Below are 27,944 nucleotides of genomic sequence, written 5' to 3' on the forward strand. Positions count from 1 at the left end.
AACTGGTCTGTTCCTCTGGGCGTGATACCCTTTATTAGATTCAGCTGAGATGCCTTTGACTAAGTTGTGTTAAGATGAGGACTTTGATTTGACCACATCATTAGGGCTTGCTGGGTTGAGTCCCCATCCTTTTGCTGGGCTAAATAGGTGGACACTCAATCAGGAAAGCAGTGGGTGGAGAACCATATAATGAGCAGGAAGGTGTTGTACCCCCATCCTGGAGAGGCCTGATGATCTCAAATAGAGGGGAGGGTATCGCTTAAGGGCATAGTTGGCTCCCAATGGGAGTGTCAAACGCTCAGCATTGTTACAAGTATCTGTGATTCTTGTCTTTCAAGTAGTGAAACTTGGATGTCACTGTGGGCCCTGAGGGGTTGGGGGGAGAGGAATAGAATAGATGGAAGGGAGTAACTGGGGGGCAATGGAAGTGTTCTGCATGATCATGCAATGATGGATATAGGACATGTTAAATTTCACCAAACATGTATAGTCTAAAATGTAAGCCATAATGTAAACCATAATGGCACCACAGTTAGTAGCTATGTTTCAATATCTGTATATCAGTTGTAGCAAATGTAACATACACATGTGAAAAGATGATTGCTGGGCAAGGGGGAAAAGGGTTTGGTATTGGATATATGGGCGTCTCCTATATTCTATATGTGACTTTACTGTGACCTAAAACTTTTTTGAAGACATAATTTAAAAAAAAGGCTGTAGACACTGAGGAAGAAATGGAAGAGATTGCCTTGCCACTGTACATACAGGACAATACCTATTAAAATGATGAAAGGCAAAATGTCAAAAAAAATTATGGTATTTTTCATTTTTTTAATACCCTAATTTATTTTTTTACTTTATTTTAGCTTTTCTAAATTATTATGTATTTTATTTCTAATCTTTAAACCTATCATTACCATTTCATTTTCCTGTTAATTGAATTTGGCAATATATAAGGCTCCATTTTTGAAGAAGTTTTGGCTCACAGAGGGCTCAACTATGGCAAGGGAGGAGCACTGATGTGTGTTATCATTGATGGAAGAATTCATGGGTGGGAGGAAGTTCTCCAGGGCATGCATGTAGGATCTATAGATATGTTCAGATGTTCATTGGGTATTGATATAGTGGGTAGTTTCACATGACAACTGAGGGAGTGCTGAGTTCCCATCGGGAGCTCTGTTGTATTCCCCAATGGAACAGCAACGATTCTTCCAAGTGCAAGGGCAAAGACCAGTGAAGAAGGATGGTCCAAAGATGGGCCCTTGATACTGATGACTATGCTTACGAGCCTGTGTGCTTGAAATTTAAACTAGGCCTAGAGCTGCAGGGTGCCTGTGGGCTAACTCCTGAGAACCTCCATGTTGCTCAAATGTGGCCACTCTCTAAGCCAAACTCAGCATATAAATGAATTACCTTCCCCACACATGGGACATGACTCCCGGGAATAAGCTTCCCTGGTACTGAGGGATTACTACCAAGCACCAGCTGGTGATGCAACTAGAAAAAGACCTTGAATAAAAGGGGGAAATGGTAAAGACAAATGAGTTTATATGGCTAAGAGACTTCAAAATGAGTTGGGAGGTCACCAGAGGGGTCATGCTTATGCATGTCTCAGCAAGATCTCAGAGTTAAAGTAGATACAACCCCAGGTAGTGGTGCTCCTGAGGGCTACAGAGACACACAGGTCCTACAGTCATGGCAGACGGCTCTGGAGTTCAGTGCCTTGCCAGTGGGCCCTACTTTGGAATTTGTGCTCCTGCGTGTGATGGAGTTGGACTCAGATGTGACTTCTCTACATATGCCTCTTCTGTCACTTTTACTGAACTTGTGGTTGGTGCTGGGGTTGGTGAACACTCAGGAGACTTGACTCTCTGGACTGTCCATGTGCCAGCTGGGCCCTGAGCATCAGCAGAAATGCACACCTACTCTCCAGTTCATTGGACTTACCCAGGCCAGCTAACAAGGAGGTGAGAATGGTCAACCACCACACCAAGGAACTGAGAGAGTCTACACTACAGGCATGAGATTCCCATCCATCAGCCATATGAGATTGAAGCCCCCTCTCAATTTAGAGGTGGAGCGGGCATTGCCATCCCAGGTTCCTCATGATGGAGATTAAAACATGGATTAGAGTGGACTTATTGGTATTCTACTATAGAATTATTGCGACTCTAGCAATGGAAGAAATTATATCATTGATGTTGGAGACCATGGCCATGGGAGCTGCTGAAGGCCGGGAGAGGGAAAATGAGGTATGATATGGGGGCATTTTTGGGACTTGGAGTTGCCCGGAATGATATTGTAGGGACAGATGCAGGATATCATATATCCTTCCATAACCCACTGAATGGACTGGGAGAGAGTGTAAACTACAATGTAAACTATAATCCATGCTGTGCAGCAGTGCTCCAAAATGTATTCATCAAATGCAATGAATGTACTACACTAATGAAAAAGGTTTTTGATGTGGGACGAGTGGGGGGTGTGGGGATTGGGGTGTATATGAACCTCTTATATTTTTTAATGTAACATTTTGTGTGATCTATGTATCTTTAAAAATAAGATAATAAAAAAATATATATATGTAAGATAAAAAGAAAAGAGTGAGCATAGAAATATACTACTGATGAATGAATAGAAAGACATACAACTGCAAAAAAATAAACTTCTTATAAATGTCAAAAAAAAAAAAGAAGACCGAAGAGAAAATACAAAGAAGAAGTAGATACGCAAAAGAACACAGAGGAGGAGAGAGGAGAGACACCTCTGTAGACAGGACAGCGGCCCCAGAAGAGTCTCCCCTGAGAGACTACAGCTGCCTTTGTGAAGAGAACAGAGCAGCTGGATCTGGAAAGAAATGAGCCCCAGCAAGAGAGACAAGCCTCTGCCAGCCCACAGCTGAGAGCAGAAGAAGGTGGACCCATGGAGCTTAAGGGGAAGAGGAGCCTGAACCCTTGCAGACATCGCCCGCCATCTTGCATCAACACGTGGCAACAGAGTGTGGTAAGGAAGTAGCATTGAGTTGGACCCTTTAGGGCCTTGTTACTGTAAGCTTTTACCCCAAATAAACACCCTTGATAAAAGCCAACAGATTTCCGGTACTTTGCATCCGGTACTCTCCTTTGGCTGACTAATACACTTTGTTTGCTTCCCAGCCTCGGAAACATGTGTTACACACTTAAAATCCAAGGAATCACCAGGTTGAATTACTGTTAATTTTCGCTGAACTGTTGCAAGTTGTTCGGCCTGATGCAGGAACTCCTGCATATAAATAACGAAGGTTATCGCCAAGTGTTTTGATATATATCATTTGTCCAGACAACGCCTCCAGAAGTCACTCCAGCCACTGACGCCACAGGTTCTTGCTTTCTGTCAAGGCAGCACTTAGAAAAATGGGATGCTTTTGTGACCACTCCACATCCATTCCAATTGGAACATGCCATGGATTGTGTTGTTGATGGCAGGATCGCCACCATTACCCAGCAAAGCCAGGGAATTTTAAAAATGTGAAATCAGGCACTTAGCAGTGAATATTCTGACAGCCAAAAGTGATAAGCTCCAGACATACATTTTGAGTGGGGCCCCACTGCCAGTGTTAACATCCCAGTTACCAGCTGGCGATCCTGGGGACGGACGCTTGACTTTGCCAGGATTCATTTTCATCATCTGCAATACCGGGAGGATAATAATATTTAAACCATGGGACTGCCATGAAGACAATAAGCGGACCCATGTAGATGACACTGCAGGACACAGAACAGGATGTAAGTGAACTCGTGAAGGAGGTGGGACAGGCATCAGTCCCTGTGGACGCCATGCCATGAAGCCGTGCCACGGATGAGGAAACAGCGCCTCCAGACAGTTACGGGATTTGTGGAAGGACCCACAGCTAGTAAGTGGTGGGCCCAGGATTAAGTGCAAGTTTTGTGCTCTCTAGAGTTGATCTTTTCTTCTACATTAAACTTCACCTAAGTCCATAATTTGGTCTACATATAGTATCTGAACCATGAATGCTTTGGTAAAATCATTTTCAGACCAAGAGCAATATACACGTGTAAAGTGAAAGATACCAAATTTTAGTGTAATTTTTAAAATGCTCCATAATAGCATGAACTGCAACGAAACTGAAAATCAACTAAGACAAATCTCAGCCATGAACTGAACATGCAACTCGTCAGACGTACTAGGGAAATGGGCTAAATTAATGCTGGGTATCAAAGCAGTTCCTCATTTTCATTTTCCTCAATATCCAAATGCAATTATTAACCTCAATTACAATTACAGAACTGAAGAGACTTAAAAAGTGACCAGAACAAACAATGCTGACCTGCCACATAAAGCAACATTTTGTTTTCACACCAGAAAAGAAGAAACCCGGCATATCGAAGCACCTACCGCAGCTTGCCGGTGAGTATTGGACAGTATTCCGTGGATCTTCACTTTATCTTTCTCCATTTGGTCTATGTTCACCCACAGATCCCGGCTGGCAGAATCGGCTGGGCCATATATCCGAGATTTATAGTAATTGTGATCTGTATCCTCCTGAAATAACAAAGAGAATACTGTATAATGAGATCAAAGGCACCATCCCTGGGATTATTACAACAAAAAAAAACAGAAACGATCCTTTTAAAACCGTAAGCATTAGTATTCTTCAAAATAGCAAAATGGGTTAATAGTCTCTAAGGGAAGTGAATCAAGAAAAAAATATGACATTAACAGCCATCTTTAGAAGGAACAGTTACAAACAGCAAAGCTTAGAGACAAATGCTTACTCTTTGTACAAGTCTTTTTCTATAGGATGATGTTAGGGTTTTTTCTAATTGCTACCCCAACGAATTGTCACTTTTGGAACTATCTGCTGAAAACCTGAGCTATAATTACTATCAAGTGACAAGAAATTTGTCTTCTCTTTTTTAAAAATAGGGCCTCATTAGTCAGAATACATTACATGCAGGTAAAGGTAGGGGAAATTTTTAATGAACAGAGGGTCTGTGATTTGAATAATAAAGTTTGGGAGGCAAATTTTGGCTAATACACTTAGTTTTTAAGTTCTAATTAGTTAAATTTCATTTATTCTTGAAATCCCGTCAAAACAAAATCTCACATATCTTTTCTCAAGTCATCAGGCTAAATACATATAAAAATGATTACATGAAAGAAAAAAATATTCTGAGCAGTATTCTAAATAGACTTACCTCCTGACTAAAATAAAGAATATGGCCTTAAATATAAATGCTAACAAGTAGGGAAATGTTGCTAACAGTGAGATGTCTGTTTTAATGTTAAGATCCTAAGTATACCTCAGTTACAGTCCAGCTATCACATACTAGAGTACATGGACATCCATGGTGAAATGAGGAAAATAAAAGGTCTGCAGGGAAAGAAGAATACAGGAAATGCAAAGAAAGAACTAGCGCCACGATGCCATGCTGTCCAAGAGACACTTGCTCCCCTAGTGGTTTCCTGCCCATTTCCCCAGAGGCTCAGGTCCTGGGTTCAAGGAGGCTGATGCACATGTGGTTCTCTCCAGCTGGATTCAGCTTAGGTGAGGCTGACCCCTGGAAGCCTCACAGGTAGGAACCCTCCTTTCCTTTGGACACAAGCTACCATCCTTCCATGGCCACAGGGGCTGGTGAGCAGCCCTAGGTACGTGGCCTGGGAAGGACCAATTAGCAAGACATTCTGGAGTTTTGGTAGAGGGGAGATCATTTTTTTATTTTGATTGCTGAAGTCTGTAGGTGTGAGGTATAGAATGACTGTAGCCATTTTGCTACCATGAGGAAAATCTACCTGGTGATAAGGCAAACACATAGATAAGGATGGAACGATAAACAGCACAAAGAAAAATCCCAAGTCCCTATTGAACTATATCTACAATGACCAGTAGACTTCCTCACATAGGCAAATCCATTAAATTTCTATTATTGTTAAATGCCTCAAGTTGTGTTATTGCCAACCAAAGGAATCCTAACTGACAAACAGATTTCTCTTACTAGCAACAAAAGAGATTAAATTTAAGTAACCCTAAATAAGACATCGTTGTTTATGGACTTATAGATCTGGATTGCAAATAACTCATTCATTTCTGGTATTATAGCTATAATATACAGCAGGAACAGAAGCTTATATTTAGCCTTCTAGGAATCAAGTCTGAATAATAAATGATAATGGTTCAGCTAATTTTTCAAAGAATGGTAGGAAAGGATAGTTTTGAGAAAACATTCAATTTTAAGTTTAAAAATTATATTTTTATCATGATTGCTAGCATTATTATAAAGAATTTAACAACACTGAGGACAGGATAAAATCTTCAGGTGAATTACATAATAGAATCTATGTTGCTACCAAATTTCCATATAGAAATTTCATATATACCAAATAGGGGTTCTCTTTAAAATTTCAAACTTTTATAATAGAGTTCAGTATAACTGCTGAAATCAACATATCTAAACCAGTGTTGGTATTTTCCTTAATTTCTAAATCTTTCCAATAATTAAAGAAATAATTTTAAAGTTATTATAAAGAATAAAAATTTATTATACTTAAATAAATAATGAATTATCTGCCAGACATACCTATGTCTTTATCTACAGCGTACATCACTATATGGCTATGTGAAAATACACCTTTCAGGGCTGCCCAGAACATCATCATATCTTTGAAAATACTGATTGGCTGAAGACTAGAGTTTGGTGTTTGACTCCAATAGCCCAAGCTTGTTGAGTTGCCATGGCAATACTTATTCTAAGAGGAAGGCAATTTATTGTTTACCTAGGAATTTAGAGAAACAAGTTGTTAGATTCCAGGGCGAGTTGTTTGGTTCATTGGTTAAGTTATTCAGGAAAGCCATAAAATATGTGTCTCAAAAAATGTGACATATTGACACTACTGAATTATTGAAATGCCTCTTGTCCTTCGTAGGAGTAATGGCACTTAAGGAGTTATCAAAAGCCACTCCAGGCACAGATTTTCATTTTCTGTTGGAAAGCAAAGTATTTCTAACATTAGAGAAAATGAAACAACACACCACTGTGATATGCCAAGTTGCCAGTTTGTTTATGAAACCAACTGTTACTGAGAGTACATGTCACAGTAGGTGACTGTAAATCCTATAAATCTATGTTTCTCAAACACGTCTGGAAATATGCAGCTGTGGACAAAGGCCATGCACCTTGGATAAGGGCAGCTCAGCTGTTCTGTCACACTCAGTTTGAACGAGACTCAACCTAAATGCTGTCTTCTCTTCCATCATAGGAGCCAAGTTCATTTTACAATGGATAGATTGCCTTACACAGCAATAGTATTTGCACTCCAAATTACCTTCATTAGTCATTTGAAATACATGAAACATAAAACAGAATCAAAGTTACTAGGTAAAATCACTTAGCATTGAATCAATCGTTTACCCTCTCAAAAAGAGCTTCATAATAAATAGAGGCATATTATAATTTGAATGGTTCTAATATGTACCAAATATATTATATTCTTTAAAGAATGATTTTACAAAGACTATCTAGTTCATGTAAAGATAAGGTTATTTTAAAGTGTTGCTTATTTATATGTAGTCCTTAAAAACAGAAAAAAGTTAAAAATAGTACTCTATGATTTTTTAAAAAGTCGTGTTGATATAAGAAACTGAAGAAAATATGATAAAATAACACAAAGAGACAAAGAGTGAACTGGAGGCATTCAGGAATAAAATGACAGAGATGAACCTACTAGTAGTAACAAGAGCAAAATAAACATGACTAAATTGCCAGTCAGGACACAGAAAACTGTCTTGAGAAATGTAGCCAAGATAAAATGGTAAACAATCCTAAGACAGATAATCACAGAAATGATACAAAAGAAGCAGAACAAAATATCTGTTGTTGGTAGCATAGAAAAGTTTTAAAATATATTAGAAGAAATTTTTTCTGAGATAAAGATCATCTGCATACCATATCTCAAGAACATTTGTAATACAATTTTGAATAATAAGAAATTTCCTGGAGAGAGGTTTTCATAGTTTAGACGATAGAGCAAGTTTTCCAAGGAGGAAAATAATAGTATGCGTGATTCTTCTCCATAATAGTCTATGGAAATAATATCTGCAATATCTGAGAGAAAGAATTCTGACTCAAAAATTTTTTGTTCAGACTGAAGTGATTCCTGATGTCATTGGAGTAGCTCAGGAAGGGCGCAGCTCCTTTGCAAAATAGGGGGGAGGCATAGAAGGCTCCAAGGGAGCCGCTTTGGGACTTGCAGACCAGAAGAGTGCTGATGCATCATCCTGGGGGGACTGGCAGTGGAGGGATGAGAGGCCAGAGGAAAAGGGTGAGTTGATGCCCCGTGGCGGGACGTCGCCCACCCCCCACCTCTGAGGAGAACAGCCTCGGTGCAGCCTCCTGCTGAGCGGCCAACGGAGAGGGGAAAGGACAGATTTCCCCCTGGGAAGAGGGAGAGTGTAGCAAAGGGCTGTTGTGGTTACTCTTCAGAATTCATGAGGAGCGCCATCTGCTGGCCAGCCAGGATGTGAAGGAAGACCAGCTTTTCTCTCCCATTTCTTTTCCAGGCACATTAGATCTGATCAAGCCCCATTAGCAGCTCCCTGCTTCTGTTTTAATTACTTAAATAGGACAATCTTACAGCTTTTGAAAAAATAAACATCAAAGAAAGACTGTGAAATAAAACTGCTAGAAGAGAGAGAGAAATAGATTAATAGAACAAAATCATCAACATAATCAGATGTCTAGGTATTCGCAAAAGATAGCAATGCATACTAACAAACAGAAAGATGTGGTCCACTCAAAGGAATAAACGAAGAATCCAGATGAGACACAGAATTTAAGATATCTAATCAATGATGTTCACACAAACCTCCTTAATCATTTTAAGGAGATAAAGGAAAATATGACTAAAGAGATAAATTATATTAAAGTGACACTGTGCAAGCATAAAGAACAATTTGAAAGCCTGAAAAAAGTAACAGAGCTTATGGGAATGAAAAACACAATGGATGAGATTAAAAATACATTAGAGGCATATAACAGCACATTTGAAATGTGAGAAGAATGAATAAATGAATTAGAAAACAGATATTTGAACTTGAAAAGATAGGAGAACAGATAGAAAAAAGAAAGAAACAATTGAACAGGGCTCAGAGAGCTAAAAGATAACAGGAAACACACAAACATACATGTTATAGGTATCCCAAAAGGAGAAGAGTATGGAAAAGGGGTAGTAAGAATATTTGAGGAAATATTGACTGAAATATTTACAAACTTTATGAAAGACATGAATATCAATTATTCAAGAAGGACAACATACCCCAAACAGAATAAATCCAAACCAACCTATCCTAAGATGTCTTACTATTCAAAATGTGAAAGGCCAAAGATAAAGAAAAGATTTTGAGAAAGCAATTTTAAAAAAACAATGTATTAGTTACAAGGATCCTCAATAAGGCTAAGTGCCAATCTCTTTATCAGAAACCACAGAGGAAAGAAAGCAGTGGTATGGTATATTTAAGGTACTGAAAAAGAAAAACTGCCAGTCAAGAATTCTTTATCCAGCAAAACTATCCTTCAGAAATGAAGATGAATTTAAAGTCTTTACAGATAAACAAAAACTGAGAGAGTTTGTTACCAAGAGACTGGATCTACAAGCGATATTAAAGGATGAGTTACAGCCTAAAATGGAAAAACAAGGTCTGGAACCCTGGAGAAGAGTGCAGAAATGAAGAACATAAGTGAGAAAAACTGAAAGGGCTAAAAGAGAGTCAATAGTAAGATATGACAACAGAAAGCCAAGGGGTAAAATGGACAAAGTAATACCTTAACATAATAAACACTGAATGTGAATGGACTGAACTCCACAATTAAAAGACATAGACTGATAGAATGGATAAAACACAAGCTATCTATTTGTTGTCTACAACACTCAGGTATAAGGACACAATCAGTCTGAAATAGAAAGGCTGGAGAAAGATTAGCATTAGATAGAATATCTGGACAGAGGATAACTAAGGAAACACAGAGCTTGAATAATGTGATAAATGAACTAAACCTAATGGATATTTAGAGAGGATTATGCCCCAAAACAGTAGGATATACATTCTTCTCAAGTGCTCATGGACCTTGCTGCAAGATAGACTATATGCTGGGACATTGATCAGATGTCAATAAATTTAAAACATTGAAATTATAGGACACATTTTCTCTGATCATAATAGAATAACTTTGGAAATTAGTAAAGATGGGAAAAGGGAAATTCAGAAACATATGGAGATTAAACAACACACATTTAAATAATCAGTAGGTCAAAGAATAAATTGCAAAGGAGATCAGCAAATAAGTCAAGACAAATGATAATGAGAACACAACATATCAAAACTTATGGGATATAGGAAAGGCAGTGCTGAGGGAAATTTATAGCCCTCAAAGCTTATATTTTAAAAAAGAGCTAATATCAAAGACCTAACTACCCACCTGGAGGAACTAGAAAAAGAAGAGCAAATCAATCCCAAAGCAAGAAGAATGAAAGAAATAATAAAGATCAGAGCAAAAATAAATGGAATGAAGAATTAAAAAACAATGGAGATCTTTTTTTCCAGGTGCATTGCTAGTTGGTACTTGGTAATAATCCCTCATTGCCAAAGAGGCCCATCCCCGGGAGGCATGTCCCATGCCAGGGGGAAGGTAGTGCATTTATATGCTGAGTTTGCTTAGAGAGAGGCCACATTTGAGCAAGAAGAAGACCCTCAATTGTGACCTTTCTGTGCTCCAAAATCTCTCCAAAAATGAAGCCAACAAAATAATGTAATAAAATTAATAAACAAATGAAATAATGATTGTTTAAAAATAAATAAAATATAAAAAAATTCAAAAGTTGAAATAATAAAAAGAATTTTTGAGACATTATATCTTTCACCACTGTAATATCTGTCATCTTGTATGTACAGTGACATTTTCTTCTGTAGAGTTCCCCAGTGGAAAAAGACCTTCACCAAAAGGGGGAAAGGGTAAAAACAAATGAGTTTTTATGGCTAAGAGATTTCAAAGTGAGTCAGGAGGTCATTCCAGAGGTTACAATTACGCATGTCTCAGCAGGATATCATTGGCTGCCACAGTAAATACTGCCTCAAATAGCAGGACTCCTGCAGGCTCTAGAGACATAGGCAGAGTAGACAGCTCAGGAGTTTGGAGCTGTCTTACTTTGGGGCTTACTGTGGAATTTATGCTCCCCAGTGTGACAGAGTTGGACTATCATCTTTTCTCTACACATGGCTCTTCTGCCCCTTCTATTTGAACCTACAGTTCATATTATACTCAAGAGGTCTATGTCCAAGAGACTTAAATCCTTGGTCCGTCTATGGGCCACTTGGGCCCTGAATCTCAGCAGAGTCACAACACCTACTTTCCTGTTCACCCACGACAACTAACAGGGAGATGATGATGGACAACAACTATCCCAAGGAACAGAGAGTGTTTGCAACTGCAAGCAAGGCAGTTCCATTCATCACCATCCCAAGGTCCTCAAGATAGAAGCATGAACAAATATAAAGGAGAATGGAACTATGGTCTAAAGCAGATTTATTATTATTCTAGTAATGGAAGAATGTATAATATTGGTATAAAGACCATGGCCACCAGAGGTTCTGAGGGGAGGGAGAGGGAAGAATAGTATGGGGTTATTTTTGGGACATTGGAATTGTCCAGCTTCACATTGCAATGACGGATATAGGCCATTATATATGTTGTCATAATTTACAAAATTGTGCAGGACAGAGTATAAACTATAATGTAAACTATAATCCATGGTCACTGGCAATGCTTCAATAAATGTTCATCAATTGTAATAAATACACCACACTAATGAAGGAAGTTGTTAACCTGGGAAATTGTGAGAGGGGTAGGGAGTGGGACATATGGGAATCCCCTATATTTTTTAAGTAACATTTATGTAATCTAACATAACTTTAAAAAAAAATTGTATTAAATTAAAAAAACAATAGAGAAAATCAACAGAACTAAAAGTTGGTGCTCCAACAAGATCAACAAAATTGACAAACTCTTAGTTGATTAACAAAGGAAAAAAGAGAGAAGATGCAAATACATAAAATCAGCAATAAGAAATGGGACATTACCCTTGACCCAGCAGAAATAAGAAAAGATCATAAGAGGCTACTCTGAACAAACTGTATACTGACAAACTAGACAACATTGATGAAATGTACAAATTTCTGGAAACACACAAACTACACTGATCCTAGAAGAAACAAAAGATCTCAACAAAGAAATCACAAGTAAAGAAATTGAAATAGTCATCCCAAACCTTCTCAAAATGAAAAGCCCAGGACCAGATGAATTTTACCAATCATTTAAAAAGATCTGATATCAATCTTTCTCAAACTCTTCAAAAAAATTTGAATAGGAAGGTACACCACCAAACTCATTATATGAAGCTAACATCACCCTAATACCAAAGCCAAATAAAGATATTACAAAAAAAAAAAAAGAAATTACAGACCAATTTTTAAAATGACTGCTGATGCAAAAATTCTCAACAAAATACTTGCTAACCGAACTCAAAAACACATTAAAAAATATCTCACAATCAAGTAGGCTTTATACCAGGTATGCAAGGGTGGTTCAACATAAGAAAATCAATCAGTATAATAGGCCACAGTAATAAATTGAAGAAGAAAAATGACACTATCATTTCAATAGATGCAGAAAAAGCATTTGACAAAATATAGTATCTCTTCTTGATTAAAAAATTCCGAAGGATAAGAATACCTACATTGAACTCAATGAAGAAAGACTGAAAGCTTTTTTTTTTTTTTTGAGATCAGGAACAAGACATGATCCCCACTCTCTCCACTGTTATTCTGTATGTTGCTAGAAGTTCTAGCTAGAGCAATTAGACAAGAAAAAGAAATAAAAGGCACCCAAATACAAAAGGAAGAAGTAAAACTTCTGTTATTAACTGCTAATATGATCCTATACTTAGAAAATGTTGAAAAAGTCACAGAAAAAATTATTAGAACTCATAGATGATTTCAGCAAGGTGGCAGGATATAAGATTAATATGCAAAAATCAATCACATTTCTACACACTACTATGAGCAATATGAGAAGGAAGTAAAAAAATCATTTACAATAGTGACTAAAAGAATCAAACATTTAGGAATAAAGGACATAAAGGACCTTTATTCAGAAAACTATAAAACAACATTAAAAGAAACCAGACATAACCTAAATAAATGGAAGGACATTCCATGTTCATTGGTTGGAGGACAAAATATCATTAAGATATCAGTTCTACCGAAATTGATCTATAGATGGACTGCAATTCCAATAAAATTCCAAAATCCTTCTTTGTAGATTTGGAGGAGCCAATTATCAAATTTATCTGGAAATAGCCAAAAATATCCTTAAAAAGAAGAATGAAGTTGGAGGACTCTCACTTCCAGACACCAAAGCATATTATCTAGTTACGGTGGTAAAACAGCATGGTATTGGCATAAAGATAGACAGATTGACCAACAGAAGTGAATTCAAAGTTTGGAAACAGATCCTCACAACTATGGTGAAGTGATTTATGACAAGGCTGCCCAACCCATTTAGCTGGATCAGCATAGCTGTATAACAAATGGTGCTTGGAAAACTGGGTATCCATATCTAAAAGAAAGAAAAAGGACCCTAATCTCACAACTTATATAAAAATTAATTCAAAATGGATGTAGATAAAAACTAGAATCAAAAAACTCCTAGAAGAAAATGTAAGGAAATATCTTCAAAATCTTGTGGTTGGTCAGATGGTTTCTTAGAAAGCAAGGATGCAAACAGATATTGTACACCAATGTTCACAACAGCATTATTCACAATTGTTAAAGATGGAAACAACTTAAGTGTCTGTCAACAGACAAATGTAAACAAGATGTGCTATATCCATATGATGGAATACTATTCAGCTGTAAGAAGGAATAAACTGGGGAAGCACATAACAGCATTGAAGAACCCTGAGGATACTATCTATGCTCAGTGAAATAAGCCAGGCACGAGAGGACGAATATCACAGGGTCTCACTGACATGAACTAAACACAATGAGAGGACTTATGGAGTTGGATTGTAGGTTGGTGGGAGACAAATGTGGGCCAAGATCGGGGAGATGATGCTGGATACTGTGTAGAATGTTTAATAAGTTCAAAGGAATATATGTGGTAATGGGTAAACTTGATGTTGACACATTATAATAAGCATAACAAACAATTTTGATTTACAGATGTGATTGTGGCTGATATGAGTATTCTAGGGGGGTTAATGTTATTTGGAGGATAATATAGGGAATGTATAGCAGTGATTTTGGTGGTAGGTGAGAATTGTAGTTAATACAATTAATACAGGAATGTTCTACCACAGGGTGTTAAGAATGTGGTGATACATGAGGAAATATAACTTACTGACTATAGTTAGCAACAACATTGTAATTGTTTCTGTAGCAAAAACAAAGAAGGTACTATATTAATGCTAAAGTTGAAAAATAAGAATATAGCATTTAGTTTTGTGAGATATAAATATGATTAAGCATATTTTTCTCATTTTTTTTAATAAATAAGGAGACTTTGATAATGTCATTCAACTAATCTGTGTTCATCTGTGTATCTTCCTGAACGCCAGAGGAACAAATGAATTAGTTGTTGAAATTGGATGAGATAAAAGTGCCTGGACAGAACTTTTTAAGAGTTATGTTTCCATAACTTGTTGAGCTGCCTTTTTCGATTATTTTTATTTTTGAATTTGCAATAATTTAGGTATAAAGGCAACAGACATTTCTCAATTACACAAAAACACAAGGAATATATCACCAATGAGACCTTAATATAAAATCAAGTCAACCCAGGGTGAATCAAAGAAGGCCACACCATACTGTGTATTATTTAATGAGTATATCCGCACCCACACGTCCCCACAAGAACAATGCCCTTTTTAAAAACTTTCAATTCAAGCTCAGACCCCAGGTTAAGAACTCCTGCTCTTGGGGATGTTTTCAGGGACCCCACAAAGGGGTTGTGGGCTGGAGCAACAGTTCCAGTCTGACACAGAGGGGAGCCGAGCAAGGACGAGGGGCAGCTGGGTGGGAGGGAGGTGAGGGTCCCACTGAGACACTCCCTTGCAGCAGGTGGTCTGGCCGTCAGCCCTCGCTGGCCCGTGCCCCTTTAAAGGCAAGCCTCCCTTCCCTCCATCTCAGTGGAAGTGAAAGAGGGACCCAAAGGAAAGAGATGTGGGATAAAGCACGCCTTCCCAGCTGCACTAGAGGAAAGGGACGCTAGGGGGGTGGGGCAGACTCTCTGGTCATGTGAGTTTCTCGGTTGGGGAACAGTGGTGACAGCATTTAGTTTTCTTTCACTGGTTGCCAAAGAATCAAATGAAACCGATGCATTTAAACATCAGAGTATCCAGGGCTATTAAATCTTCCCCACCAACTTCAGCCTATGGAGTAACTACACAGAACCTGCCCATGGCCTTGAGGGCACGTGGCGAGAGGGGCGCGGTGCCACGGTCAGGTGCAGAGATCTCGTGGAAGGCTCTTCCACGGCCGGCGTCTCCGGAGCAGCTCACACTCTGCCCCAGTTCTCCTGCACTCCTTTCACACGCCGTTTTCCCTCTCCTGTGCGTCCCTTCGCTCTCCCTAAGGATTGTTACCTAGCACTCTCCGGCAGCATCATCTACCACCCAGCCTCTCTTGACAAAGGCTCTTGATGGGTATAATGTATTCTATCAATTCTTGTAAGAGTTTAGTCCAGTCACCTTCCCCCCAAGAATGTAAGATCTGTAGAGAGAGGGAGAATGTGTTTGTGGGTGGATTTTATTGGGAAGGTCAGGATATTGTCCCACACACAAAATATGGATGTCTTCAGTATTTCCATGATCATAAAACGGTTTCCATTTTCCTGGTCAGATGGGGTTGTCTGCTGTGCTACTCCAAGGTAGGGGAACTGTTAGGCTACGGTTGCGTGGTACGCTGACCTGTATCCTTTTAAAATAATATCAGGATGAAGACTGTGATTGAAGCGTGTGACTGGCGCTGTTGAGCTGTGTGAGCTGTACCGGGATGTGTGCAAGCCGGCTCGTGTATGAAGTGAAACAGCGCGTCGGCCATCTGGAGAGCGAGCGCCTCTCTGCATCTGTCCTAGTAGACATCTTCCACCTTCTCAAGGATGGACCTGGAGGCTCTTCCCAGGCCTGGGTGGGGAGTTGTGCCTGAATGATTAGCATCCCAGTGCGTCCTTCGCAAACACAAGCCGAGGACTGACAGTCAAACGGGGGCCGCTGACGTGTGCACGGCTGAGAGCAGGAGGGTCTCTGAGGGCTGCCACAAGGCAGAAACTGTGCGATTAAAAACTACTGAAGACGCATGAGGTTCCCATGCAGATGCACAGAATTAAGACTGAAAGTCTTGTATCTCGAAGGAGAGTTGTGCCTCCCTGCGACTGTTTGTTCGGTCGGTAGAGGTGGGGTCTGGCTGCGGACGAGGGGTCGGTCCAGCTCTGGACGAGGGGTCGGTCCCGCTTGGGACGAAGGGTCGGTCCCACCTGGGACGAGGGGTCGGTCCGGCAGCAGACAAGGGATCGGTCTCACAAGGGGTTGCGCGGTTCGGCTGACGGGGTCGCCCGGCGAAGCCGGCGATGAAGGGGTCGCCCGGCGAAGCCAGTGACGAAGGGGTCGCCCGGAAAAGCAGGCGACGAACTGGGGACAAGGGAGGCCAGGCCCTTGTCGGGGCTCTCAGGACTGGAGGGCGCACGGCAGAAGAACTACCGCGGAGACAAGGTAAACACGCAAGTCCACTTTACTGAGGGAGAGGCAACAGTTTTATAGGGGCTGGGGAAGGCTGATTGGTCAAAGCCACGCCCTGTTCTGATTGGTTGCCGGCGAAAGGTCAGTGGGCGGTACCGGACGGGGGAGGGGTGGTGGTTAGGTATTGGCTGTCGCTGTTGCTGGGGGAAGGGGCAGGGTTCAGGGATTGGTGGCTGCTGTTGCTGGGGTGGAGGGCAGACTTGAGTTTCCCGCCCACGCCTGGCTGTTGCCGCTGTCGGGGGAAGGGAAAAGGGGGGGCTGGATTTTTCCGCCCACGCCTGGCCGTTGCTGCTGTCGGGGGAGGGGAAAAGGGCAGACTGGATTTTTCCGCCCACGCCTGGCTGTTGCTGCTGTCGGGGGAGGGGAAAAGGGCAAACTGGAATTTTCCGCCCTGCGCCTGCGCAGGGAGAAGGAAGAAGAAGGGTGCCGCCCCACAGGCATCGTGTGGCGCCATCCGGGAGGAGGGGCGGCCGCGGAAGCATGGCTGCCGAGAAGGGGAGACCCGAGGGCACTCTGCGCCCATGCCGAGCTTCCTTCAGGGGTGGCGGTGAGTCCGACCAGCCACCCTATTATGGGGGCAGCGGCTTGGCCTGCCGCGGCTGCTCCCCCGCCGGGCCAGCAAACCACACTTCAGCCCGAGGGGTGACCGCACCTCCCAACAGCAGCAGCTCTTCTGAACTGAGGGAGAAGGATTTGCTCTGGGTGTCTTTGAAAGACCTTTCAGCTGAGGGTCTACGAGCTCCTGCCCCGAGACCTACATGAGTGACGGCTGGAGGGACGTCAGAGGCTGCGCTGAGGAATTTCACTCAACCACAGGAAGGACACGTTCCGCGGTCTGAAAGGGCAGGCTCCAAAGCGCGTGGCAGGTAGGTGGTTATTGCAGGTCCTCAGCCCAGCTGAGGACACAGAGGCATGCCAGGTTGAGCGCAGGTGGGCAATCCCTGCACACACGTGTTCTTCCGTGCAGGCAGTAAGTCATGGCACTGGGTCCCTGTGCACTAGAGTTTCTATATGCACTTAGATAGGATTGTATTGGGTAAATGTGTGTCAACTGGACATACCAAGCCATGGAATCTATGATTCTTGGTTTTGTGCATTTTCCCAGTCAATTGGAAATCAGCATCTATGGTGTGGAGATAAATGTTCTGATAATTCCCCCCAAAAAGAACATCACATTTACACATTTCTCTAGCATCCATGACTAGGCTAGAACACAGTGCTATATGTGCACATATAGCTCCTTTATTAAAATTGGATTTGTAAAAGCCCTAGACTTATTACCTTTGAAAATCCAGGTCATTCCCTAATACTACTCAAAATTACCATGTGAGTTTTCTAATATAGGAGGGCTTTGGAAACTTTACATAGTACTCTGCCTTGGCCTATTTATTAAGAAATGACTACTATATATAACTTTAAAGGAACTATGGAAAACTTCACTCAAGAAGAAATACCAAAAATTATAACTCAGTTAAGAATTTTCCCATATGTAACATTTGTGGAAAAAGTTGGCTGATTTCTTTTTTCCTACCACACAGTGCCCTTTTGGCCAATATTCTCATTTCTAAGGTAACCATCACCCATCCTAAATTATCCAATCTGCTGTTTTAATTAGTTATATTTTATATATTGCTATTTACTTAATGTCAAAGTATGAAATTTCTTGTCTTTTTTCCTAATTATCTTTATCTTTAAAATCTCAGTCCCCTGGTACCATAATGTGGTCGATAATCAATAGATCAATTGTTGAACAGAGTTTTGCCAAAGGACCTTGCAAGATTTAGAGTCAGAATTTGTTATTACCTTACCCTTTTTGTCACTATTTTCAAATAAAGTGAACTTTCTGAGCCTCTATTTTCAAGACAGTAAAATGGAAGTTAGAATAAAAGTAGTCATGTCACCATACTAGGGGTGAAGTCTACTTGAGATAAACGTGAATCTATTTTGGAAACTATAAAGTATTATTAGACACCACTTTTAATTTTGTTGGCATAAATGTTCCATGAATTTTGAATTTACAAGTAAGTGTCATTCTGAAAAAAATAATGCCTTCCTTTTTCTTGATTCTATACAATGGCTTTCCTCTAAGCATACTAATTATTAAAACATGCCTCAAACAGAACAAGCAAAAAGATAGCAATCAAAGAAACTAATTTGGCCATTAATAGCATATACTATTATGCTAGAAAAGAGAACCTCCAGAATAATTAGCATATCCTAATTCTATGACAATGCTGCTGATTCTAATAGAAAACCTAGAATCCAAATGTATTCATTATCTAGTTAAAGGGAATAACAACTGCACTTTATCAGATATATGTAATTTAATTTTTGGAATTACATTAAGAAAGTAACATTAGGGAGAATGAGTAAAGAGAATATAGTATTTTGGGTAATTATTTTCAAACTGAAATACTTAAAAATAATAAAGCAACTTACAGATCAATCTTGACATTATTTATTTATATATTTGTGTATTCATTTTTTGGGGAAAAAAAACCAAATGAGCTTTTTCTCCTCTTTCACAATGAAAACTTTTCTTTAAACAGGATGCATGGAACTAAAATTCAAAAACAAATCGATTCTATGGTTCATATTATTTTAGTTTGTCTCACCTTCAAAATGGGTGTTGAGGGGAAACTAATATGTGGAAATAGAAAAGGAATAAGGAGAAAACATAGCTTTAAAAGCAAACCAATCTAAATAAGGATAATCCTATGTATATTTGACTCATGAGACACAGATTGTACAAAATTGTAAAACCTAATAAGACATGAAAGGGGTTTTATTATTTAGTCAGTAAACTAGCAATAAATGGATGTGCTATCATAGATGAAATGCCGAAATGAAGAAAAATACTGGTTGCTTTCTCTCTGTTTTCCAATACCACTTTATGAAGGGACATTTTGAGCAAGCTTCAACAAGCATCAAATAAAGAATTATATTCTACCTTCTCTCTGAATTCAACACATTTGCCTTTCCTACCATCTATCATTAGGGCTTTTTGATGGCTGGTCCTTTTCTTAGATCCTTTTGTTTTCAACTAAGAAAACATTTAGTGGCTTATTCATGAGAAGTGGTTGGGAAGTATGGCTGCCATTTGTGAGTGCCTGTGATACACCTTATCACAGGCTTATGATGCACCTTATACCTCCAGTCTTTAAAGCAACTCAGGGAATCAGATATCATTAAAAATAATGATGCCAAGGCTCAAATATGCTGAGTTGCTTGCCTAGCACCACACACCTCCCAGGAATATTATACCAGGTTATACCAGTGCTGTATAACCCCAAGGATCTTCTCTTATCACTGCCATAATATCTTTAATTTTTTCTTTATTCCTAAAGAAGCTTTATATTACATAAATGTTACATCAAAAATATAGGGGATTCCCACATACTCCACCCCCTCCCCCTCTCTGCTTTTTTGGGATGGGTGCTGTCCATCATCATCCTTTTGTTAGTTGTCCTGGGTAAGTCCAATGAACTGGAGAGTAGGTGTTGGCTGCGACTCTGCTGAGATTCAGGCTCACCAGGCATATGAACAGCTCAAAGATTTAAGTCTCTGAGACATATGTTAAAGGGGTATAGTGCTAATTATAGGCTCAAATAAAAGGGGCAAAAGAACCATGTGTAGGAAAATTATAAATGAGTCTATCTCGGATACATTGGGGAGACAGTTTATCATATTCCAAGGTAAGGCCCACTGATGGGGTGCTGATTTCCTGGGGTTGTTTACCCTGTCTATAATATCTAGATGTCTCTAGAGCACTCAGGAGCATCCCTGCTTGAGGCACTGTTTACTGTGGCAGTCAGTGAGTTCCTCCTAAGAAGAGCATAAGCATAATCTCTGGAATGACTTCCCAACTCACTTTGAAACCTCTTAGCTATAAAAACTCATTTGTATTTAATATTTCCCCTTTTGGTCAAGGTCTTTTCCCAAATGCATCACTGGTTGATGCCTGGTAATAATCCATTGGTGCCAGGGAGGTTCATCCATGGGAGTCATGTCCCATGCCAAGGGGAAATGTGGTGCATTTATATGCTGAGTTTGGCTCAGAAAGAGGGTACATTTGAGCAACAAGGAAACTTTCTGGAGGCAACTCTTAGGCAATGTATATTACTATGCTAAGTTTCAAATTCACAAGAACACGGTTCATAAGCACAAATATCAATTTCCTACTATATGGGCATGTTCTCCTTTGCACTGCCTGTGTACTCTAGGGATTCTTGCCACTCTATTAGAGAATGTAGCAGGACTCCCCAGGATGGGAATGAAATATTCCATTCGTTATTGTGTGGGTCTCCCCCCATCAAGGCAACACCCTTGACCACTTGAACACATTCATATTCCAGAGAGGCATGCCCCAGGTGCACTCCTCCTCAGACATCCCCTCACCACTGACACCTTGCACCAGGGATCCTCCTTCTGCTACAGTTGCAACCTTTCTGTAATCCTAAACCTCCCCAAAAACTAAGCCAAAAAAACCTGTTTTTGCATTGTGCCTTTCATCACTGTAAGATCTGTTATCTTTTATGTATATTTACAATTTCTTCTGTATGTTCACCCAGGGTATTATTTTTTTCCACATTATCTTCAAAGAAGCTTTAGGTTACAGAAAAGTCACATAAAAAATATAGGGGATTCCCATATACCCCACAACCTCACCCTCTCACTTATTTCCCTATTAATAACATCGTACAGGTATATCATATATTTGTTATAATTGATGAGAAAATATTGAAGAAGCATTGCTACGAACCATGAACAATGGTTTACATTTGGTTTACATTTTGCACCATACACTTTTATAGGTTTTAACAAAATGTATGACTGGCTTGTATCCATCACTGCAAAATCATGCAGAAGAATTCCAGAGCTCTAAAAATGCCCTATGTTCCACATATTCCTCCCTCCTCCTCCCCTCAGATTCTATGGTAGCCACTAATGTTCAGTTTTTCAAGAATAAGGTCCATAGTTACATGCATTAATGTTGAGGGTTTGGCATACTGTTCTGTTTTCTTTTTTTAGGCACTGCCTAAGTACATGAGAGATTCATGTCTGTCTATTTGAGAACATAGCAGGACTCCCCAGGACAGGAGTTTAATATTTTCTTGTTTAATGAGATAACACCCTATGTTAAGATGAATACATTCATAGTCCATAGAAGCATGCCCCAGGTGCGTCCTTTCCTACATATTCCCCCACCACTGATGTCCTGCATCAGGGACCCTCTCTTGCCACCTTTACCAAAAGAACATTACTACTGTTGTAGTTTCAACCACAGACCAACAAATCCCTAGAGTTCACCAGTTCCTTCTTCCAGCCCTCCTCGCAGTTCCATGGATAGTCCAACCCAATACCCACACTGTTTACCCTCACATTCCAGCACATCAGTGCCACTCACATCCCTGTACCACTATCACCCCAATCCACTGCCAAACTACCCTCTTCCACATTATCATAGGTCTTTCCCATACTGCGCTTCAGCTCACCACACTCTACTCCCTTTCTATATATCCTGATAACCTGTCTTCTAGATTCTAACTCTGTGAGTCCACTCAATTTGCTTAAAACATATCAGTGAGATCATGCAATATTTGTCCTTTGGTGACTGGCTTCCTTCACTCAACAGAAGGTCTTCAAGATTCATCCATATCATCACACGTGTCAATATTTCATTCCTTCTTACAGCTGAGTAATCTTCCATTGTATGGATGAGGCACATCATGTTTACCCATTCATCTTTTGATGGACACTTGGGTTGCTTCCAAGTTTTGACAACTTTTGATAATGCCACTATTGGCATTATTCACTATGAATGCTGGTGTGCATAAATCTTAGGGGGATCCAAGATGGCGGAGTAGGAGAGGTAGGCTGCTGCCAGAAGCTTTGCAAGGGCAGGCAGGTTTACCTGGAAGAAGAGAAGCCATGGGACTGTGGGGGCAATTGGAGTAGGCAGCTAGAAAGGGGGGACCAGTTGCCCAGGGTAAAGGGAAGCTGAAGGAGACAGGGCACTCAAGCCAGTGCACAGACGGCTCAGAAGGAGAGGGAAGCCGGGGTCTCTCGGCTGGAGGACAGTGCTCAGCCAGGTCCAAGAGTGAGGAAAGCCTCTGGGTGACCAGGGGAGCGTCCTTGTACTCAGCAGGCTCTTGAGGTGGGGGGCTGTGGGGCAAAAGGTGTGGGACCAGCACCCAGTTAACTCAGGGGAGAGGGGTATAGGGGGGTGGGGAGATAGGGCCAAAAAAAAAGGATGCCAGCCAGCATTGAAGGGGCCCCAGGTGAGGAGGAGCTGAACAGGCAGGCTGTCCCCCCCACCTGCCCTGGGAGAGAGAGGAACTGGGCCAGTGAGGGGGTGCAGACAGGTGCCCAGAAGCCTGGGAGTGAGGCAAGACGGGAGAGGACACTGGCGAGCTGTCAAACCCAGCTGGCCTGGGGGAGAAGAGCAGGAGTAGATGAGCAGGGGCAGCCCACAAGCCTGAGCAGCCTGAACTCCCTGGGGAGCCCAGGGGCTGAGCGCCTGCCCCGCAAGACCTTTTGTCCACCCAGCGTAGACAGTGCATTTCGGAGAAGCTCCAAGAAAATGACATTTGCTCAAGCTGCTTCTGTCAGGGAGCTCATCACTGTTCCTGGGACAGCTCTCCCAGCTACCCCTGCTGTCCTCACAGCAGCCTGGCCACAGCACACCCTCTCCAGTGGGGCGTCCCATCACACAGAACAAAATGAAGTGTCCCGGCCAAGCACGGCGCCTGGCCCCCTGCCTCCCCTCTCTGCTCCAACATAGCAGGAGGTCAAACAAGGGCAGTGCCAAGGAAGGGAGGCCTCAAGAGTTTCCCAAGTCACTAAAAGAAAAGACACAAAAAGAAAAGCAGTCTTTGAGCAGTTTCATTCTAAATTACCAATGCTAGATTCAAACAAATATTTTCATAATATGGTTTTCCCAGCTTGGCAGAACGCTTCCTTTTCAGATCTATGAAGCTGGCACTTATATTTTGTGACACAGTCACAACCAGATAGAGAGGGCAGATTTTTTCTCAGGGCAGTCTGAGAAGCATGTCTTCCTTTTTTGCTTCTGTCTTGCAAAATCACATGGGAGAAAATCAGTTACTAGCACCCCACTTTCTAAAAAACTAGCTAGAAAGACTCCAAGAAAAATATATGCAGGTCAAACATTCTAGAGGATGCAGTTGAATGTAGGAAGATGCCCATGTATTCACAGCCATTTGTTTCAGGCAGCACCCATTCTAGGGAACAAGTACTCAGGATGGACCTGTTAGGTGAGTGGGTGGTCTTGGGCTGGCTACTATGAAGAGCAAGATGACGTTTACAAAAAAGGCCATGCTCTGCAGAAACCTGCAACAGACTAAGATAAGGCAGGTACGTATGTGCCTCTGCTCAAGCCAGGACCAAATAACTGCAATGGCCATAATGGACTGTACGTCTAAGGAGAAAATCGTATGCACTCTGAGCAATAAATAAATACGGGTAAGAGAAGTTATGGGATTTAATCTGGACTTGGTAAAATGAGTTAGAACTAGAAAGGGCATTCTTGTCAGAGGGCCTGGCCTGGGCATAAGTAGACAAGCAGAAAGTGCTAGGAATATTACAGAAAGTGGGCAGGACAGCGGGTCCTATCAGAGCGTGGTGGGAAGTGAGCAGCCACACCTGTAGACTTTAGATTACAGAAACCTGGGAAGGTCAGGCTAGAAAGTTGGAGCTTGATCCTGTATGAAATGGGAGCCTGTGAAGGGTCTCGTTCAAGCAAGCATCAGATTTAAGTGTGGACTTAGAAAGAACAATCTGGAAAATAGGAGGGACAAGAAGAGGGAGAAACCGGAAGTGGATGCTGGCTGGGAAGCTATTGCAACAGGCCAAGAACGCAATCACAAGAGCTCAAGCTGAGCTGCAAGAAAGCGCCAGCTGTGGAGGGCTGAAGACTCCACTGGAGGAGCGCCCCAACACGGCCCTGATGCTTCTAACCTGGGCGACTGGAACAGCCCAGAACATTTGGTGCCACGTAATGTTTCAAACAGAACGTGGCATATCTGCCTGTGGGGAAGAATGCTAGAAAACGTAGGTAGAAAAAGAGGTGGTTGGTCCAGGTTCCCAAACACAGGGCCGAGAGGCCAGCAGCCGGGCTCAGGGTGCGAGGCAGGACGGAGAAGGCCCCCTGGGCCCACAGTGGCAGCACGTGGCTCTCTCTGAGTTCTTGAATGAGTGCTCAGGTCAGGGCAAGGTACAAGTGCTTGAGCTCCTTCTAGTCCAGCAGGGGTGTCTGCACGTTAGAACCACCTGGAGGTCCTTCACAGCACCACGTCCAGGCCACGTCCAGGCCAGTTCAACCACAAGCCAGAGCGGAGGGGCCAGACCCCACGAATGAGAGCAAAGGAATGAGACTGTAATTTCCAATAGGCAGCTGAACATTTTCTGCATCCACAAGATCATGCCCAAACCAAGATCTGAGAAATCTGCAAAAATTGTCAGCTTTTGCTCAGAGAGATGATCGAAATGTAAGAAATGCACTTCTGTAACCGTTGGACGTAGGACGTTCCAAACCACACATGAAAGGCGTCTGTGTCAGAAAGCCGAAGGAATAATAGTCTGCGGTCTGCCTTTGAACTGGTGACCCTTACATTTCTAGCCGTGTGGAAATATGTCCCAACATAGAAGGCTGTATCCAGTTCTCTTTCCTAATGAGTGCCACATCTACCAAAATGCCTGAGGTCTTCTCTGAATGTTTCAAGGTTGCATTTTTACATGCCCTGAAGAGTATGAATTTGGAATCAGATCACGGTGTCAACTGCATTGGTGGTTTGAGGTCGAATTTTATGCCATTTTCAGAAGATACCAACTTTGATGCGAGTGTCAAGATAAAACAACTTCGAAAGGGCAATGGGGTCAGCTGCATTACTTTGGAATATCAACACAATTTAAAAAAATCAGTAGGCAGCCTGCACACATGATCCCCGGGCTTTGCATAAACACTGTGCAAAGCACCAAAGAGTGGCAAATTGAATGTGACTACAGCAACTTCCATCTAATTACAAAGAGCACAGAGATGAAGAGGTTAGCCTTAGCTCTGGGAAGTTCAGCTGTGTGCTTTTTTAATCACTCCAGCTTACCCATGCAATATTACAGATTGAACCATTTTCCTGGAATGGCTCGCTCCTTATTCTTTCCTTTAAAGAGACGAGTTACAGTGCAGTCTTGTTTCTGGCATTTGATAGCCTTGGGTGGACACTCACAGAGGAAAATATTTCTTTTTCCGTTTCTAGGTGGTTGCCGTTCAAATCCCAACCAGCTGTCTTCTTAGATTAAATATCTTTCCCTTTGATCTCAGGGCTTTGAAAACACTTATTCAGGAGACTTTTGTTTTAAGAAGTTTACAGTAAATAGAAGAGACAGGGTTCCAGTTGGCCTACCTGCAGCCTTGAGCGAGAGGCGGAGGTCTAGCGAGTGTACAAATCACACGCCTGCGTTCGCTTGTGTGTCTCAGATGAAAAGTTAGAAGGAAATCAGGACTGGACTCGTGATCGAATGTTCTCACATTAGCCTCCTCTATTGAGCCGAGCCCTTGTGTAATCAGACAACTGCCATTTGCTCGTGGATTCCCTCTGCCTGGGGTAGACGTGTCCATCGCTCTGCTCAGTCATCTACAAACTGCACAGAAGCTGCTCAGAAGAGTCGCCGATCATATCGGGAATTCGAGTCACTTGTAGCTACAGTACAGAATATGGCTTAATGGTGAAAACATTAGTAACCTGGCAGGGAGAAACGAAGAACGCTGACGTAGAGTTTTCCTTGGACTTTCTTTTGGAAGGAACTTTATCACCCCAGAGAGTGAGAATGAGGAGTGGAATTGTTCAACCAGAGAGCAAGGTCTGCGAGGAAGAGCCCTTGGGTGAGAGCAGGCCTGGGCAAAGCACACCTCAGGGCAGTTACAACCAGCGAAAAATCCAGCGTTCATCCCAGCATCTGCCGGAGCTTACTCTGACTTGATGAGTTCTCAATAATAGTCCAATATGCAGGACACAGTTGATCAAATGCAATACATATTTGATCCGCTCCTGTAGCTGAGATTTTATGTAAATTGTGCTGGCCTGGACATTTTTATTGCAAGAATAATACCAATAATAGTTTAAAAAACATGTGGATGAAGAAGGGGAATAATCTGTAAAGACCAGGAGGCAAACAGATTTCCTTGAGAAGTGAATGTGCTAATTTTCCCTAGAATGTCTTGTTAAGCAATAAAATCATTTGCAGGTTTATTTCAGAATAAAGACTTTTTGGGAAGTGGCTGCCTATAAATAACTTTTGCTGATCACATACTTATGAAAACATTTATAATATAGAGAAATATTTTAGAGCCATACTGAAGAATCTGTAATATACTGGTTCCTATGGAATAAAATGCGAAAAGATAGAAAAATTTAGTGTCTTTTTCAAAGGAGATACATTTATTTATTCCCCAGCATTTATTCTAATAGCATGGCCTCTGTTTCTTTTTAAAACTTACTTTCTCTTAACTCATAGGGCTGCAGATTATATAAATATCTCTCTCTCTCTCTCTCTATCTGTATATCTACTTTTATCTGTCTATCATCTATTTCTTTAAATGCCCTGACTTTTGAAAGGAAACACAAGTCTCATGTTTTTCCTTCCTTGTGGCTTTCTGGCACCCGCAAGCACGGGGACGCTGCCTTGCTGTTGGATTGCTCTCCCGTGGGCGGCCGAGTATAGCATCTTCAGAGAAGCCACAGCAGTGGAGAGGGACGCCCCATCTAAAGCCTGGAGGACGATGTCCCATCCCGACGCGTCCTTCTTCACGCAGATCCCAGACATGTCACAAGTTTCCCTCCTCCAAGCCAACCCCTCCGTGCCCTGGAAATGTGGATGTCACAACTAGCAAGGGAGTGCATGTGCCTCCCGCTGCTCTGGGCGTGGGCTCTGAAGAGCCCTGGGGGCGGCCGCCAGGCTGGCAGGCAAGGAGAGACGTGGGCCAGAGCACAGGGCACGCCATGGCTCTGCTCCTGCTTCTGCTCCTCTATCCTTACTGCAGAGAGCAGCTCCAAGGTTTGCTTATGTTTTAAGGACTAACA

At 41.5% G+C, this 27,944-nt stretch overlaps 1 protein-coding gene across 2 annotated transcripts in view; it reads right to left on the reverse strand.

Moving 5' to 3' along the window:
- Positions 1-27,944, reverse strand: part of PLXDC2 (plexin domain containing 2) — a 425,672-nt gene that overhangs the window by 213,938 nt on the left and 183,790 nt on the right. For both annotated transcript variants that reach the window (XM_058297885.2, XM_058297886.2), the window contains exon 3: positions 4,396-4,542. In XM_058297885.2, the coding sequence (XP_058153868.1) occupies positions 4,396-4,542 (147 nt within the window). The remainder of the gene's footprint in view (positions 1-4,395; positions 4,543-27,944) is intronic.

Source organism: Dasypus novemcinctus, chromosome 5 (assembly GCF_030445035.2).
Source record: "Dasypus novemcinctus isolate mDasNov1 chromosome 5, mDasNov1.1.hap2, whole genome shotgun sequence".
NCBI lineage: Eukaryota > Metazoa > Chordata > Mammalia > Cingulata > Dasypodidae > Dasypus > Dasypus novemcinctus.